At 42.0% G+C, this 18,282-nt stretch overlaps 1 protein-coding gene across 7 annotated transcripts in view; it reads left to right on the top strand.

Moving 5' to 3' along the window:
* wdfy3 (WD repeat and FYVE domain containing 3) overlaps positions 1-18,282 on the top strand; it is a 112,021-nt gene that overhangs the window by 32,977 nt on the left and 60,762 nt on the right. For 6 of the 7 annotated variants that reach the window (XM_025911978.1, XM_019365766.2, XM_025911976.1 and 3 more), the window contains exons 6-14: positions 341-533; positions 1,167-1,353; positions 1,805-1,971; positions 4,458-4,937; positions 5,055-5,165; positions 7,193-7,386; positions 12,882-13,153; positions 13,387-13,584; positions 14,415-14,498. In XM_025911978.1, the coding sequence (XP_025767763.1) occupies positions 341-533; positions 1,167-1,353; positions 1,805-1,971; positions 4,458-4,937; positions 5,055-5,165; positions 7,193-7,386; positions 12,882-13,153; positions 13,387-13,584; positions 14,415-14,498 (1,886 nt within the window). The remainder of the gene's footprint in view (positions 1-340; positions 534-1,166; positions 1,354-1,804; positions 1,972-4,457; positions 4,938-5,054; positions 5,166-7,192; positions 7,387-12,881; positions 13,154-13,386; positions 13,585-14,414; positions 14,499-18,282) is intronic. The other variant, XM_025911979.1, reaches the window with a different exon arrangement.

The following is an 18,282-nucleotide window of genomic DNA, read 5'->3' as shown; positions in this document are numbered from 1 at the left end:
AAGAATAACTGAAACATTGAAACATTGTCAAAAGATGTTTGAGTTTGAATTCTGGAGTGGAAAAAGTCTGTGAGGAGAGTCTGTAGCATATCAGAGGATTACAACATGGTTATTGGCTTATTTTGATATTTTAAATCTATTTGTTCACTAATAAAAAGACTCGAGGTTCTGCCTCCCATAAAGACTTTAATCCTGAATCTTTTCATCAAACAGCCTGCGTCACAAACACAGTTGTATCTCAGTGACAAAAGACTCGGGCTTGTGTTGTTTTTTCAGCAGCTTATTTTGTTGTTTTTACCCAGAACTAAAAAAAAATATAATTTCCTTTCCACTTGCGCAGATCCTGGTGAAGCTCTGCACATTCGTGTCTCCAGCGGAGGAGCTGGCCCAAAAGGATGACCTGCAATTACTGTTTAGCGCCATCACCTCCTGGTGTCCTCCTCACAACCTGCCCTGGAGGAGGAGTGCTGGGGAGGTGCTCACCACCATCTCCCGACACGGCCTCAGCGTCAACGTGGTCAAATACATCCACGGTACGTATAAACGCGCCGTCTGCAAAGGACATCTGTTTCTGGAAGTACCCGTCTTCCAAACCACATCTGGATGTGCATTTTTCCTCTGAAATATTAGAAAATGTGAACCAGTCCACACACAAAATTCTACAGCTTAGTAACAAAAAACACATTGTGAGAATACTGCTGAACAAAACAGGGAAGCTTGTTTTCTACCATTTTTAAAACACTCAGATAATTTACAATTCACAGCCTGTAAAGCTCCAGAGGGTTGCCTAATTACAATTTGTTGTGAGATTTGTGCAGTGATTTATGTGACACTAAGTAAAACCAATTATTTTTATTGTGATTTATTATTTAAGCTTGGTTGTCCCTGTTATTATTGCGTATGTGAAATATGCAGATGGATCATTTTATTTTAAGTTAAAAAAGAAAAACCCTGAAGCTTTTGTCTTTATAGCATAACAAAACAGCACAGATCTGTCTGAAGCTGCTCTGCTTCTTTGTCCACCTGAAGCATTTTTGTTTCACTTCCTATAAATCTAAGATCAATGGAAAGCCCTGCATGTCCTTAATAATTCCCATACATTCTGTCACAAAAATTCCTTACAGATTGCATTTCTTTGTCTCTAACACCCCCTCTTCGGTTTACAGAGAAGGAATGCTTGGCCACATGTGTTCAAAACATGCAGCAGTCAGACGATCTCTCCCCTCTGGAGATCGTTGAGATGTTTGCTGGCCTCTCCTGCTTCCTCAAAGACTCCAGCGACGTGTCGCAGACCCTGCTGGACGATTTCCGAATGTGCCAGGGTTACGCCTTCCTCTGTGACCTCATGCTCAGGTTTTTAAAGCTTTTGTCACCTAGAGCGATTGGTGACCACTGGTTACTAGGCATGAAAAAAGAATTCCCCAGTGAGTGGAAAAGTGCCAGCTGGAGGTTGCTATTTGAAATCAGTTGCACAGAGGGTGCTGGACCAAAATCGTCCCGTGACTTCTTTGTTTGCTAGTAGATTACTACAGTTGTCCATAGTTTGCATGGAAGACACCAACAACTTATCGTCCTACACTCATGACTGTGGCAGTCTGCTACCAAACACAGCATTCACAAGGCTTTTGCGCCCTATTTCACCTAGCAACCCACAGCAACCACTTGGCAACCATTCAGGGATTTACACCTTTTTCTCTGGTGACAGTGGCCACCAAGAATTCACCAGTCCCTGGATGTGCATGACTGAGACCTTATTTACTTTATGTTGTGTGAAGATTGATGCAACTTCTTCTTGTGCATCCAGACTGGAACAGGCCAAGGAGGATGAATCAAAAGATGCTTTGAAGGACCTGGTCAACCTGGTCACCTGTCTGTCCACCTATGGCGTGACGGAGTTGAAGCCTGCTGGCTTGACAACCGGCGCCCCCTTCCTGTTGCCTGGATTTGTTCTCCCGCAACCTTCTGGGAAAGGTGTGTTAGATGCAACTTTGGCTAATCATTAAATCTGTCATAAGTTTTATAATGAGCAAGACTTCAGAGTAAAACATGGATGTGCAAATGATGCCCTTGGATTAGAGCCTCCATGATGCAAAGTTTTATTCAAAGTCTTACACTCAGCTAGAGATGATTCACAATGATCTTCCATTGGTGTCCTCTAAGGAAGAAATCAAGGACACATTTAAATAAAGTCTTGAAACAGGGACACTGTTAACAAACCAGTGATTTCCAGCTTCTTAAGTCTACACAGTAGTACCAGCCTGATTTTTCCCAGAAGCTCTAAAACAAAAAAAGGAATTACTTGTGAAAAAGTCTACATTTATACCTCCATCCCCATCACTGAAATGACTGATGGGTGTTTCATCCCAATAAGATCAACCTGTTGACAGACGCCATAATTCCTCTGTCACCTTCGCGCTGCTGGATATAAATGACTGAAGCCTCTTTCATGCAAACAGAACAGGCTCATCCTGATTGTGGAAAGATTTAAACTATTTTTTCATCCATCTGATGAACACTGTTGTACTTTTTCTGACCCACATGTACATGCTTGCCAAACACAGGTTCAGTAGTTAACCTGCTTAGATATACATCAGTACAATAACGCCCAAAATAAAGAACTCAAATAATTCAGGCTAAAACTCTGAAGCTGTTGGATTCATTTTAAAACCCTGACATTTGTGTTTTGACCAATGCTGGGTGTAAAGACTGACCCGACACACCGGTATGTTGTATGCTTGTGAGCTGTTTATTGAAGCGCCACACACACATGTAGCTGTACGTTTCGGCACACAGTTCACCAACTTTTCCGTCAGTCGTCAGCACACACACTCCCCAGGTCTCTGGCTTCACTATATATAAAGGGAAAAACCTCATTAAGTAAATCACCGCCACCTGTCCCTCCAGCCTCTTGGCACTGCCCCCTTGAGCTCACTGCCCCACTCCTCCCCTGCAGCTGAGCCAGGCACCACACCTCTGCCACACTAGGTTACAAACACAGATTCTGCTAATTAATGCTAGGAAAGATTAATTAATCTCCTTGCTTGGTTTGTACCACACAGCCATACTGTGTGGTACAAACCATAAAACCATAATTTAAGTCAGATAATCCACTAAACGTGCTCCAAAGACACCAACAACAGACGGGGTTGGGAGGTGCAGCTCAGTAACAGACACTGATGGGCTACACCTCCCTGTGTTGGGAGGTGTAGCCTCATTTTTTAGCCCTTGATGTAACTACTTTAACTTAAAATTGTATTTAGTCCATTTTCTACTTATTCATTTATTTGTCTTTTAAGCAAATGCAAATGACTAATATAACATTTCCCTCTATTTATATGTCATTCTGACTTTGTGTGGGTTCACTGTTTAGCTTTCCAGCTTTCAATGCTCCAGAATCAAACACAGTTTCTTTGGAGCTGTGGTGTTTGTAACTCAGCCTTTCACCTCCACCCATTCACACATGGTAACACACTCACTGTCAGCGTGTTAGGTTTCTAACCGCATACACCCTGCCACTAACAAAATTGAAGTCAACTGAGTCACAAGCACATGCAGTTACACTTGTGTTTACCCACCTAGTGACAGTTCCAGCTGAGCACAGAGTCATTACCAGGAGCCATCATGGTATGAGGGTGCGCTTACACGCCTAATTAACCCGCCACATCCACTTAACTGCTGTGTGTGTTTGAGGCTATGTGCTGACACACACTTTCAGTGCTCCTTTTCTTTAGTGTCGTCCTGTGAGTGTGAAAGTCATCGCTTAGGATTTTTGGGAGCTAGCCTAAAATAAGCCTAAAATATTTTTGTTGACTCACTGAATGAAGATTATTTCGTAAAAAAACTCCAGTATCAACTCAACAGGGAAGTAATCTGAAGTATCGGGTCTCTGCCTGTTAACTGTGCAATGACAGACGGCAGTTTAGAATAACGGAGGTCAGAGAAAGAAGAAGTTTTTGCAGTTGCTGTAAAAAGTTCAGTGGAGTGATTCAGCAGAAAGTCTCCTGTTGACTATACGAAAATCCCCTGCTGAATTTGAAAGTTTGCTCACTTACAAAGAAATGAATACTCTGTCTCATTTTAATGGAAGAAGACAGAATATTAACCACAAAATCCAGAAAAAACACAAATTATTCATTTAATTGCGACTCATTGAGTGAAATAAGTATTTTATATTAAGGTCATGCGGTGGTCTAGCCAGCAGAGAAAGGCTGGCTTTGTTGAAATCCTTTGTAGTAAACCCGTCTGGGACTCTGTTATGTAACAATCTTGGATATTTACACAAAATACAAAACAGAGCAAATTTTCTATGAATGAGACCGTTGTGTCTAATTGTTGATCCATTCCAGAATTGTTACATTTTATTAGTTTTTGTTTACTGCATTTCTTCTGCTTCAGCTGATGTTTTTCTCAGTGGACACTGATGTATATATAATTTTTTTTTGTATTTAAAATTTCAGGCCATACAGTGCGTAATATTCAGGCCTTTGCGGTGCTCCAGAACGCCTTCCTACGGGCCAAAACAAGCCGCCTGGCGTGCATGCTCCTGGACGCCATCGGAAACATCTACGCAGCCGAACCGGCCAACTATTTCATCCTAGAGTCGCAGCACACGCTCTCTCAGTTTGCAGAGCGTGTGGCCAAGCTCCCCGAGGCTCAGACAAAGTACTTTGAGCTGCTGGAATTTGTAGTCTTCAGCCTCAACTATGTGCCGTGTAAGGAACTCTTCAGCGTTAGCGTGCTGCTCAAATCGAGCACTTCGCACGCCTGCAGCATCACCGCCGTGCGGACGCTGCTGAAGCTGGCCAGGCACGACCCGGTGTTCAGCGACGTGCTGCGGGAGGTCGGACTGCTGGAGGTGCTGGTCAACCTACTGCACAAGTACGCGGCATTGCTCAAAGAACCGGCCTCACAACAGCAACCACACAATAATGACCAAGGTGAACTGCTTCTTTAGTTTTCTTTTACTTCGAAATTTTTAGAAAGTATTTTGCTGGATCATAGTTGTAATCCCGTCTAAACCTCTGTCCTCTCTCTGTGTTCCCTTCCATGTTTAGCTGACTGCAAAAACAACACTGTGGCTGAGGAGCAGAAGCAGTTGGCCTGGCTGGTGATGGAGACGCTGACTGTGCTCCTGCAGGGCTCCAACACCACCAGCACTAACGCAGGTAAACTCATGCACAGAACAGTTTCTTAAAAAGCATAAAGACTTCCAATTAAATGATCCACACAGAATTTTTTTGAATTATGTGAAGGGAATAATTATAGATGAATATGGACTTTGGAGGCACAACTAGATTTACTGTCCCTCAGTAATTAATTTCTTAAGTACCTGATTCTTATCATGTAGCCATGTTTACAGCGTCAGTGCTATCAATCAATAGAAACAACAATAATAAAAAAAGCTTTACAGAAAAATGATGCAACTTTGTGTCTCTATAAGGGCCTGTTGGGTGAGATGCTTGTGAGTCTCAGCTCTGATGCTGCTTTTCACTAAATCAAAAGCTTTTCAGTCCAAATAATGTCTCCTGATAAACCACCAAACCACTAAAATGCAGACTGTACCTTTAAAATTAACTAATACACTCCATTCACCATCCTTACTGACGCGTCCTTGAGCAAGACATTAATTCTGCATCTCCAGGATGATGTGCCTTGAACTCTGACCTCCCTGTTGAAGTGGAAAGGAAAGAGAGTTTTCCTCTAGGGATGAATAAATGATGTTATTGCCTTTATTTTACACGCTCGTCATCCGTGTGTGTTTGCGCACGTCGGTCAGCTGTAGAAATGCAGTGAATCGCAAGCATAAGCAGCAGCGAGAACACTGACAGCTCACAGCGCCGTTTGACCTTGATGATGACGACCGGGTGGTTCGGTGAGGACGACGATGATGTGTGTAATATTTGGAGCGCTTCACTCTGACACATTGATTACATTTACATTTTACGCTTGATCCTCCTCAGCTGGCCTGGAGAGACTTGAGCAAGATTAGAAAGAAATGACAGTAATGGGACTGGTCAAGGTTTTTATATTTGCAGATAAACTTAAATAAATATCAAGAATGTTACAAAAAAGTATTTTTCAGTAATGCATTTATCAAATGGGTTTTTAAGAAGAACTTTGAACATGCCAAAATGTTCCTTATAAATGTTTAAAAGAAGCATTCACTACAAGTAAGGCTCTAAGGTTATTTGTGCATAACTTCATAATTTTCATTTTACAAATCAAAGGTATTAAAATGGGAAATTGGAAAAGACGAGTATTCTGGTGATTTCTGGTGAAAGTATTTAAAGGTGCACTCTGTAGTTTTTTTTAAAGGTAATTTAATAGAAAGAAATTGATACTGTATATAGAATAGTGTGTAATTGCATCTTCCAATGAATTGATGCATTCTCATAAACTCAGAATTATTTCATTAATAATACATTGGAGCTGGTTTGTGGATTGTGGAAGCCACCATGTTACCCACACCATATTTGAATACTGTGGCCGGAAGGAAATCTCCTGTTTCACTAATTGTGTTTTACATGTGGTTAAAGTTTGGCCATACACGTAGTACATCAACGGCAGAGAAGAGTAGAGACATTTAAATTTGTGTCTGCACCTTCAGACTAAAGATATAAAGCATCATATCCATGTTTTATCATCAGAGAAGGAGTCCTCTTCACCAAATGAACAAAAATGTGATGAAAGCGCCACGAGCGTAGTCTCAAATCTGTCAGCAGATTAGACTTGCCACCCTCACGTCTCCAGACAGCTGATAAGAGGCGGCTAAACAACAAGTTATGAGCTAACATCACGCCAGCTAAAAATCACACTTACCTCTGGTTAACAGTTGAGCTACATTTTCACATCATATAAGACTTTATTCACTAAGCTTCCAAGTCCAGCAGAGTAACATCCACGTCACAGATGGTTGAACTCTGGCTGACAGTAGCTGACAATGGCTAACAGCGACTAACAGAAGCTAACAGCGGCGAAAAACAGCACAACAGTTCAGCGCGTCCTCAGCGTGTACGTTAATTGCGACTCAACTTTAGAGCCGACCGTAGTGAAACTTGGATGTAGTCTTTAATTATGTTGCAACGACACCATAGGTTTTTAGTACTCTGAAATCTACCCATCAGCAACAAAGTGGTTTATTCATTTATTGACCTGATTTCATTATGTTTTGTGTTTTCTTCTTTTCTTGCAGCTCTGTTCAGAGAGTTCGGTGGCGCGCGTTGCGTTCACAACATCGTGAAGTACCGCCAGTGTCGCGAACACGCCTTGCTCATCATTCAGCAGCTTGTCCTGTCGCCCAGCGGTGATGACGACATGGGAACGTTGCTGGGCCTCATGCACTCTGCACCGCCCAGTGAGCTGCAACTGAAGACAGACATACTGAGGGTAACGACTCACGCCACTTATTCGTCTTCTTTTTGTTTTAATCAATATTGTCGAGGCGCTTTCTGCTGGGATTCACCACTTATGTTCCTTTAATTTGTGCAGTTTATGTGTCTTTTTACATTTACTTCTGCTGAATTTGTTTCAGTAGACACTAAAAAAACCATCTGTGAATTTGAGTGAGATGGCTGAGGAAAGGAAAGTCTGTAATTTTAAAAATCAATATTCATTTGAAGCCCTGCATACAGTAATTGCTTCAAACAAGGTGCACTGAGAGCTAGGTGCACATAAAAGCATACACTACACTCACATTCACTCACACACAGACAGGATGTGAGCGAGGCTCATCTGCTGAAGCGTAATTGCATTTTCAGATTCCACTCCTTCAAACGAGGTTATTCTCATGCCGAGGCTTTGCTTGGATTAACCCGTCAGCATTTTACTCCAATTCTGCTAATCAGGGATTTTAATTATCGCCCTAAAAAGGATTCCAAAGAACTCACATCAAATCTGGTTTGACTTTAATAATTTTTCCTCCCTCTTCTTCAGAGTTTAAGTATCACTTACACTAACACACTGCAGACCCTCTAAAAGATACCAGAGTAAAATCCAGCCTTGTGAAAGTGTCCACTTATATATCTCAAGAGAGAACAGCCTGTCCCCAAAGCCTCCACATGGCTGGTAAACTTAACACCCCAAAACCCAAGTTTTATGTGCGTATAGATGAACCCTGGAGGCAATTTCCCAGGAAGAGGATGTCTTTAACATCCTGTGATTGGTTTTAAAAGCATTGTGCTGAGTCTGTAAGTCTTCTAAAGTAGCAGGAAACAGCTGGATCAGTGGTGCAACGTGTAACAGTTTTTACTTCTCCTTTATTCACTGTCCCTCCAGTTAGACATGTTTATAGGTCCCAGCTATACTCATTACTTTTCTAGCTGTAATCTTAAGAAATGGGTGATGTGAAATGTGAAAGTCCAGTGCAGTGATTTCTCAGTACTGGGATACAATTCTCTATGAGATTTCACTGGTGGCGTGTTCCTTAGCAACGAAATATGGGATGTTCTTAGTTTTTCTTAATGCATTTAGGTGAAAAGCTAAGAACATCCCATGATTCAGTGGCTTGTAGAAGCCTTTCCCCTTTACAGCATTGCTTCAGTTCATTTCACGTGTGCAGACAAAGTTTTTGCACAGCTCTCTTAACATCCCACCAGTGTTTCAAAAGAAAAGACCGCATTGACTCTTTTCTTTTTCAGCCATTCTGCTGCAGAGTTTGGGATCTGTCTTCTGTTGCATGGCCCAGTTTTAATGGTGCTTAAGCTGTCAGACAGCTGGTCTAATGTTTGACTGTAGGATACTTTGGTACTGGTGACTTCAAGGTGCCCAGGTCCTGTGGCTGCAAAGGAAACATAAGTCATCGCCCCTCCACCATCGTGCTGACGTACTGCACCGCAGTATGACGTGTTTGTGTTAATATGCTGTCAGACGTGGCGCTGTGCATTATGCCCAAACATCCACGTAGTTCCAGAAGTCTTGGGGTTGGTTCACAAACAAACCTAAGCTGTGCCGCTGTTTCCATGTTTGTTTTCGAGAGAAGAGGCTCCATCCAAGCAACCCTTCCAAACAAGCTGTACTTTTTCTAATTATGCTGTCATGATCTTGAACATTTAACATGGTAAATTAGCAGGTAAACTGTCAAACAGGAACCTTCCAAATCTTCTGCGTTTTACCCCTCAGCTGTAGAAGGCTAACTGGGTACTGTCATCACCTCGCTGGGCGGGTGGCGGCATGACACTCAAATTTGTGATCGCGATAACTCAAGACCGAGGTGATGTAAAAAAATCCAATTGATACCATGGGTGTATGTAATAAAAATCTCAGACAAATGTCGGTGACCTGGACCTCAAGGTCAGAGGTTAGGGGTCGATTTTTAGGAGCACCATTGGTATGAGTGTCAAAGTCCAAAGTAAATTCTCTCTTGAGCCTTTTACAGCTGAGGGGTACAAATTAGTTTAAATTGTATCTTTAGGCACTTTACTAGCAGTCTCTCACAAACACGCATGATTTGTTCCCATTTCTTTAGCTGAATCGATGCAAAATGCCAAAGATCAGAGTCTGAAAGGCATAAAATTGGATTTTTGCACCACCAAGGTGGTTTTTAAAGAGCTATTAAAGTATGCTTTTCCAATGCAGGGAAAGCATACCTGGACAGAAAAGTACACAATGGAACCGTGTCAGACCTCAATATTGTTGAAGTTGCCAGCATCCAAAAATGTTTTGGTGTTCTTAAACTAGCCTGGAGAATTATTCCTGAAGACTACTTAAAGAAATTACAAGAAGGCTCGCCTAAGAGAATTCAGGCTGTATTGAAGAATAAAGGTGGTCATAATAAATATTGACACTCAAGCTTGTTAAAATCATACAAACTCTGTTTCTGGCTGTATTTCAGTGTATGCTGGCACATGTTTCAGTAATTGACTGCACTATTTTTCACCTATTTCCTAACAGAATAGAGAGAAATGAGTGACTGCTTGAGACTTTTGCACAGTGCTGTGTATATATGCTACATATATATAACCTATACATGTGCTACAGTCATTATAGTATGATGCTCTGCTGCCTGATGAGTGAATGGTACATGGGTGGTGAGGGTGGTCCGTCATGGATAACCGTTTGTTCAGTGAACTCATTTTGACCACAGCTTCAAAAGTATATACATATACACATACTCTCACCAGCCACAATAGTTACACTGCAAAAACAAAAACTCAGTACTGCATTACTCATTACTCAAACTGCACTGTGGGTCACTGTAATGATTCTGAAGTGACAGAACAAGAAAGTGCATCTGTTTAATACAACCTCTCTGCACGACCTGATGATCCTGTCCTACTGGAAACAGAGGAACCTTTTCCACCAGCTGAACAGAGGCAAAGATCTTGGCCATGGGTGTCAAACTTAAATGAGCTGTCAGCTACTGCTGGCACTGTCATCTCATTGGAGGGCCACTTAGTGTTCAAGTAGTACAAAACAAACACGAAAACACCCACAAATATTTCTGAAAATGTAGCGTTTTGTTTTGTTTTTTTTAAACTTCAAATATTGTTTAACAAGACAAATCTGCAAATGTGAACGCAATTATTTTTCTCACTCTTAACTAACTGAAGCCGTTCATTGAACTACCAAATAAACAAACTGTTGCTCTCTTTCTGGCCAGAAACGTGGCAGCACTTCTGCTATATTTGTATTTAACAAAATAAAAATGCAGACTTAAGTGTACACATTAGTTTTTGACTCTCTCAGTGAGCTAACACAGCCAATCCCTCGACATGTTTATGCTCTCTGCTCGTGTTGCCTTCATATTAAATCATTTTTTGCTTTTTAAAGAACTTAATTGAACATTGCACTCAACAACAAACACTTTTTTTAGGAAGGATGTAACTTCAAGGGCCAAATTGCATTATATTTCTTCACGTCAATATACGGCCGCAAGTAGGGGTGGCGTGGGCTGCAAGTGGCCACCGGGCCGCGAGTTTGAGACCCCTGTCCTAGGTGGTCCGAGACAGCTCTTTGTGCCTTCCACAAGGCACAATCTCCAGAAGACAAGACCGAGGAGTTGATCTATCCCTTTGAGTTTTAGGGTTTGTTTCAGCGTTTGGTCAGCATTTCCTGATCCCCCTGTGCTCATGGTGCCAAATAAGCCTGTCCCACCAACTGGACAGAAGCAAAGCATCCTGTACAACTAGAGAATATTCACAACTAAATCAAACCCTGAAACTGAAGGGGTCGACCAAGGACTCGACCCTCCTCCTGTTTTTCCCCCATTTCTTTCTTTTTTGTCCTCTGTTCACTTCTCCCTCTCTACCACCATCCCCCATTCCACTCGATGTCCTTCCCTCGCTTCCTGCTGATTTGACTTCCCATCATGTTCCCTTCCTGACTATTTTCCTCCCTCCTTGCCTCCTCTCTTTCTCTTCCTTTCTTCATTCCTATCGCCCTCCTTAGTATCTCACTCCCTTATTCCCTGCTTTGCTCCCTCCCTCCTCCTTCCTCAGTCCTCCCAATCACTCCCTCCCTATCTTCTTCCCTCCATCCCTTTCATCATCTGTCTGAATCTTCTCTCCTATCTTCCTCCCTTTACTTCTCTCTCCCCACCACCTATTCCTCCCAGCTTCCTCCCTGTCTTTCTCTTTCTGCCTTCCTATCTTCCTCCCTCCCTCATCTTCTTTACTCCCCCCCCAGTCTTCCTTCACTCCCTTTTATCTTTCCTCATCCCTGCATTCCACTCTCTGTCTTCTCCTATATTTTCCTCCCTTTTCTCTACCTTCATGCTCTTCTCCCCCACTTAATATCCCCCTCTGAGACGATGGTCTGAGACGGTCTGTGATTATTATTGGGATTGATTATATAATCAATCCTAGGTGTTATGGGAATACCATAACATTAAAACATTAAATTTTAAAATAAATAAATATAAAAAAGTTTATTTAATAAATGAGTTCAGGGTGCTGAGAGTGTCAGAGAATGAGAGTTATTTGTGCAACTCAGGAATAAATTGATGATTCCAGTACAGCAAAATCAGGAAAAAAATTTTTTTTCATAAATAAATCATTTTCATCAACAATGGAATAGTTTTAATATTGAATTCGGTTAATGCAGTCCGTCTTCTGCGCTCCACACTGACCTTTGGGGTTAATATTCTGGTGTTTAAAGAGTTATTTTTATAAATTTCTAAGGGTACTGATTGTTTTCAGATATCCACGACTGTCAAGTTAGCCTGAGTAACTGTAGTACTGGTACTTCTTTAGTTTGTTATACTCTTGACTGAAATACTGCACATGTACTTATTGCAGTATGCAGAGAAGCATGCATCATTTAGTTGTACATCCCATGCCTCCATCATTTTTACTTCAGAGGTGATGATATTAAAAAGCCCCCGGTGGTGCTGTTTATTTTTTATTGACACCACACTTCACCGGTGTCATTCAGAAGCTTCACCTGCTGTCGGTCGCAGACATTTTTCTCCCCGTTTGCCAATTAAAAACTTTGCCTGTCATAGTCGCTCTGTGTTCTCAGGCAGTTTTTTTTTTTTTACCTCCCCAGACGCATATCTAGGTTACAGTTTGATGTTTCAGTTTAGGTTGCTTGCAAATGCAAACCATAAAAACCGAGTCAGTGCAGCGGGGCGAAGGAACCCAGAGGGGCTCATAAATATGTCCCTGAAAAAGAACAATGAGAGGAAAAATGAGTTGATGAATAGAGATGTGATTGAATGGGCTGACAAAAAAGAAATGATATGAAAAATCAAGACAGGAGAAAATAACTAAGTTATAAAGTAAATAAGTGGTAGTTCAGATCTGTCAGAAAAGGAGAAACATGACGTGTGTGACATCGTCAGAAGACATTATGCATCAGGCTACGTTAGCTAAAGCAAAAACGGTAGCGTTTGTAGACGTGTCAGCCTGTAAAAACGCCAATGAAATAATCTTTCTTCTCTTCAGGCTTTGTTGTCCGTGCTGCGAGAGAGTCACCGCACTCGGACGGTGTTCCGCAAGGTGGGCGGCTTCGTCTACGTCACTTCGCTTCTGGTGGCCATGGAGCGCTCGCTGTGTCAGCCGCTGCGACACGGCTGGGAGCGCGTGAACCAGAACCAGGTTTTCGAGCTCCTGCACACAGTCTTCTGCACGCTCACCGCCGCCATGCGCTACGAGCCGGCCAACTCCCACTTCTTCCGTACGGAGATCCAGTACGAGAAGCTGGCTGACGCGGTCAGGTAAGGTCCACCTGTTATCTGTGTGGACTTGTTACAGGAAAGAAGACAGTTTGTTTTGTGCACACAACACACCAAGCAGTCTAATAGACCACAGTTTGTCAGAAAAACATCCAGATAGTTGAAGTTGAATGAAATTAAGACTTTTGCAAGTGTTCTGATTGTTTGTATGAGTATGGTTGTCCTCTTCAAGACCCAGTTCTGCCTTCTGCTAACGACTGCTTGCTGTCCTCCAGGCTGCTGGGCTGTTTCTCAGACACTAAGAAGCTGGGGCCCACAAGTGTGTTCCCCTCCAACGCTCAGCCTTTCCAGAGGCTCCTGGAGGACGAGGCCGTCCCTGGAGGCTGTGCAGGAGACAGCGTCTGCCCTACGCTCAAGCACTGCAGCAAGCTCTTCATCTATCTGTACAAGATGGCCACAGATTCTTTTGACAGGTCAGCAAAGCAAAGACCCGAACAGTACAGCTTTGCTAGGAACATTTATTCAAGATTAATATTAAATATAGCTCTAAATGCAAAATCTATATGTTATAATTTGACCATCCTCAGTTCACACAATAACCAGCAGATATAATATCCAGGGGGTTTGTGTGAGCCTGTCAGCAGTGTGCATATAGCACCATTGTGAAACACCTATGGCTGAATGTGTGGCTGCTCACTCAGACACGTGCAGGATAGCATAGAAGCTGCACAGCCTGGTAGTGCTGTCAAATTTCAGCTGTCAAATATTCCAAACTTCAGTGCGCCCACGATTCCTCTGCAAGCAAGAGAAAAACTCTCAAGACAATCACTTTGTTGTTTGCTCTTTTTGACAGATTGTAATTGCTTAATTTGAGCTCAAATTGAGTTGAAGATATGTTAATTTTCTTTACCAGCACATTTATTATGTTTTTGGTTAATTTCAGTCCATCTGCCTTCTGCATGTGTGCACCACAAAGGTCTAAAACAAACTTTAAACTTTGTGATTTTTTATATCCATATTTAATAATGCGATTATTAAAGTAATCTCCTCACGCTACATGCCAAGATCGTGTGTAGGTGGCGTTGTGTAGGTGGCGTTGTGCATGTGCCCCAGCCGGAGCTCTGATCCTGTTTTCTCTGTCACTTTTCCACTAACAACCTCTTCCCCTTCTTTTCTCTCTTTCTGTTTCTCTTCCTTTAACCTCTGGCGCTGTCTGGCTGTTCATCCTCGGTCTGGCCCATCTGCACGGCCGTGTGTGTGTGCATGCCTGTGTCTGAATGTGTGTGCGCGTGGCGCGATGCAGTCGTGCGGAGCAGGTGCCTCCCTGCCTGACTCATGAGACCTCACTGCCCTCCCCGTGGGGCACGCCAGCACTCGCCAGGAAGAGGTAGCTACAGCGCTCTGTCACTTTCCTCACCCTCATCCCTCCTTCTCTGTCATGCTTACCTTCAGTAGATACTAAAAGAGACCTGCTGTGTGCCAAAATAACCACTGATCCTTTAACTGTCACATAAAGCTACTTTTAGCTGTTTTACAGGAATTAAACTTGTTTCCTCATTTTTAAAACAGACACATATGAACATTAAAGAGGACCTAATGCTTTTTCTGCTCATAGTAATCGTGGCCAAAGTGCTGGTAATCCATGTGAGACACTCAGGCTTCAGGGTGCTCTGAACACACAGTGTCAGACAGTTTTTTTTACTCTTTGATCTTTATGATGCCGTAGAGAGCAGATGTACTCACTCACCTACTGCTCCCCTTTGTGAGGGGCAGCCAATTAGAAGAGGGGCGAGAGAAAGGAGCTAAAGTGCATAGACCAACGGCCAGTATACGATTTATTAAACCACCACAAAGTGTGCGGTTTATGCCATAGATGCACTAAACACTACTGTAATTACCAGGATGACGCCCTATAATTCTGTAATAGTCTATCTATCATTATGTGGAACCTCTTTAATTTATGCTAAAATCATTATTATTGTTGTTCATTAATTTTTATATTTTTTACAAAAAAAAATCACAAGAAAAGCGAAATTAGTTTTTTGTTATTAAGATACCAAATTATAGTTATTTACACATAATTTCTCTTTTTTCAGAGAAAAGTGTGAAACAAGTTTTTGACAGATTCCTAAAATACTTGTTTTCTGCTGTTTATGACAGCTGGTCTAATAAATTTGTTGAGCTCAGTAAATAAGGATAATTTTAACCGTGACTCATTAGAGGCTACTCTGGTAGACGAGAAGAAAAACAGCATATTATATTGCCTTTAAAATGAAGCACTAGTCATGAGCAGTTTTAAAACTGCGGTAAAGACACAACTGTAATACCTGTGGTGTCCAGAGGCTTAGAGATAATCCACAACATCATACTCAAGCTGTTATATCAGATTCAAACTTTATGATTTTCGCTGCCAAAAGAATGTAGCAGATATTTCAGTATCTACAGAAAATGACAAGTCAGTGAGTCACAGTCATCTGTTTAGCAGTAAGTGATGTCGTCCAAGAAAAATTTATTTTTTGGTAAATGCAGTTTTCTCTGTGTGTTTTGACTCTTCGTTCACATGTAAATGCTGATTTGAGTGCCTGAAAATGGAGCACAGACAAAAGAAGATCGTGATTAAATGTTACTGGCTACATTTCTTTGAAACAGGGCGTTGGCCTTGACCTTTTTTAAAAAAAATTAATACTGGATGTAATTTAAAGTAGTAGAATGACTAAAACAGTAGTCCAAGCTCTCAGCTGCATACACAAACTGCTTTAAATGAATTCATATTTTGTTGCGACCCCCGCTGAGACGTTTCTCCACACTGTCAGACAGATTCAGTCTAAATTACTGTGCGTTTTTCTTCTCATCACATTCCTCCTTGCTCCCGTGCTCTTCTGTCTCCTTTTCTATCTGCTGAAATTGCCCCCCTCTCTCTAAAAACCCAATCTCTGCTCCTATTTGAATTTCATTTACAAAGGGAAAACTGGTCGGGACATTTTAAATGTGCTCTGCTGTCGCGAAACGTAATGGCTGTCAAGGTGAGGCCGAGGGTCTCTTCCCTGCAGACTTCTCCCCCTCCGCCTGTCTGGATCGGCTCCAACACTGCATATTCATGAGGAGGACTAATTTGACAATTAGAGATGATAGGGCACTCGTCCTTGCTTATGCACTTCATTATAAGATCTTCTTTGTGGATTTAATAGCGTCGCAGTTGCTTCCTGTGCTTTTACTTCAGTTTCAACAAGTGTGTTTATGATTGTAAGCCTGAGTCTACTCAGGTTTATTTGGCAGCCTGAATAATATGAAGAAAGTTGCTCAATACTTAATTTTTTTCATTGTTCCATAAAAATAAAAGCTTGTCTGGTGTAATTTTGCTGCTCAGCTTAAACAACGAGCTTTGCCTTGAAGAACATGACGGTGATTGTGATGTGCAAATTGCAGCAATCAGCGCTGTGATCATCATGTTTATGACAGTGACATGAAAAAGCTGTTCTTGTTTTTTTTATGTTCTTTAGTCTGAAAAAGGAACTCTTTCAGTTGCACGCTAGAATATTTCATGTTTTTAGACTGTGTGCACGCTGAGCCAGCTAAATCTGAAACAGCAGTGTGAAAATAAAGCAAGATTTTACACAAGTCTCCATTTACACAAACCACCTGACAGGAAACACAGGGGGTGCCTGGGCCACAGGAATCAGGCATTGTGAGAATAAATCAGATTCATAATGGTTACACCGATTCAGTTTTTCTGGTCATTTGTTTAAATATAGCACCAATTCAGCTCAACGGTAACATCGAGGTGCTTTATTCTCCAAGTTTAAGACCTTACCTTATTAGTTAAAAGCTCCAATAATCCCTTATACCATCCGCTGAAGGGAAAGAGAAGAGAGAAAGGAAAGAATAGTGAGAAAAGGACGAGGAGTACTGTGCTACATAAAGGCCTCGTCTCCAGCCGGTGGATGGCCGCCCCTCCCTGAGCCTGCTTGTGCTGTAGGTTTCTTCCTGTAAAACAAGAGTTTTTCCTTCCCACTGTCGCCAAGTGCCGCTCACAGGGGGTCGTTTCTGTATTACTCTACGGTCTTTAACTTACATTATCAGGTGTCTTAAGCGAACTGTTGTTGCGATCATATAAATTAAATGGAATAAAATTTAAATTGATTTAAAATGAAAAGTGGGTGATTCCTAAGCCTAATCTTAAAGTAGGGAGGGTGCCCGTCTGGGTGGCTGGTTACGGAGGACGGGGTGATAACTGAAAGCTCTGCCTCACGTTCCACTTTTAGGAACCACAAATAATTGTGCAGAGTGAGAATGAAGTGCTCTGTTGGGATAATATTATATTAAGAGGTCTTTAAGGCATGACCTGCACTCATAAAGGTTTGTAATCCCTGAAAGCCTGACCGGCTTAGTCTTGGTTTCCTCCTCTGTAGCTTGTGTGAGCTCTAACCACCACAAACACAGCTGGTGTTTACTAAAGCATGTTGCTTCCATTACACTGCATTTATCACTGAATCAGGCAAACTCTGTTTTTAATGATTTTCTAATGTATAGTTGAGAGCTTCACAGATTAAACAAAAAGAAATCAGAACAAATAATGAAATAAATGATCAGCAACTCAAAGCCGAGGTAGAAACTACTAAGAGGCAAACATAAGGAGATTTCGTGTTTTATCTGGCAGCAGATAATCAATTAAGCGAGTGATTCGATTCTGAAGAATCCAAAAACAGTTTAAAGCATCCACCAGCTGCTGTGAACATCAACAATCTGGTTCATTTTCTTGCCCCGCAGCCAAGCCTCCCAGCGTTTTATGCTGACTCCAACCTTTCCAGCTCTGCATTTCTCCTGAGGAGGGATTTGCCGCTCTGTAATTTGCATCGCAATAACACGCCTATTTTGCCTAATTGCCCGAGTGCAGGCCCCTGCAGATCTCCTACTCTCTGCTGCTTGCACAGCGGGGGGTGGAGGGTAGGGGGCTTGTTGCTTTGGATGAAACTGTAGCCATCTGACACCTTGATCTCTGAAGTGTGCAAACAACTTGACTCGCGTTAACTAAAGTTACAGTCGTTGTTAAATACAATGGTTACATTGATTCAGTGATGGGAGGAGAGCAGTGTTTCCCCCTGAGCTCTGGAAGATCCTGCGACTTTGATTATGAATACGTTTTGTGTTTTTGTGAGCTACTTACATATTTT

Source organism: Oreochromis niloticus, linkage group LG12 (assembly GCF_001858045.2).
Source record: "Oreochromis niloticus isolate F11D_XX linkage group LG12, O_niloticus_UMD_NMBU, whole genome shotgun sequence".
NCBI classification, from domain to species: Eukaryota; Metazoa; Chordata; class Actinopteri; order Cichliformes; family Cichlidae; genus Oreochromis; species Oreochromis niloticus.
The sequence above is the reverse complement of the archived record's forward strand: the minus strand, read 5'-3'. Positions and strand labels throughout refer to the sequence as shown.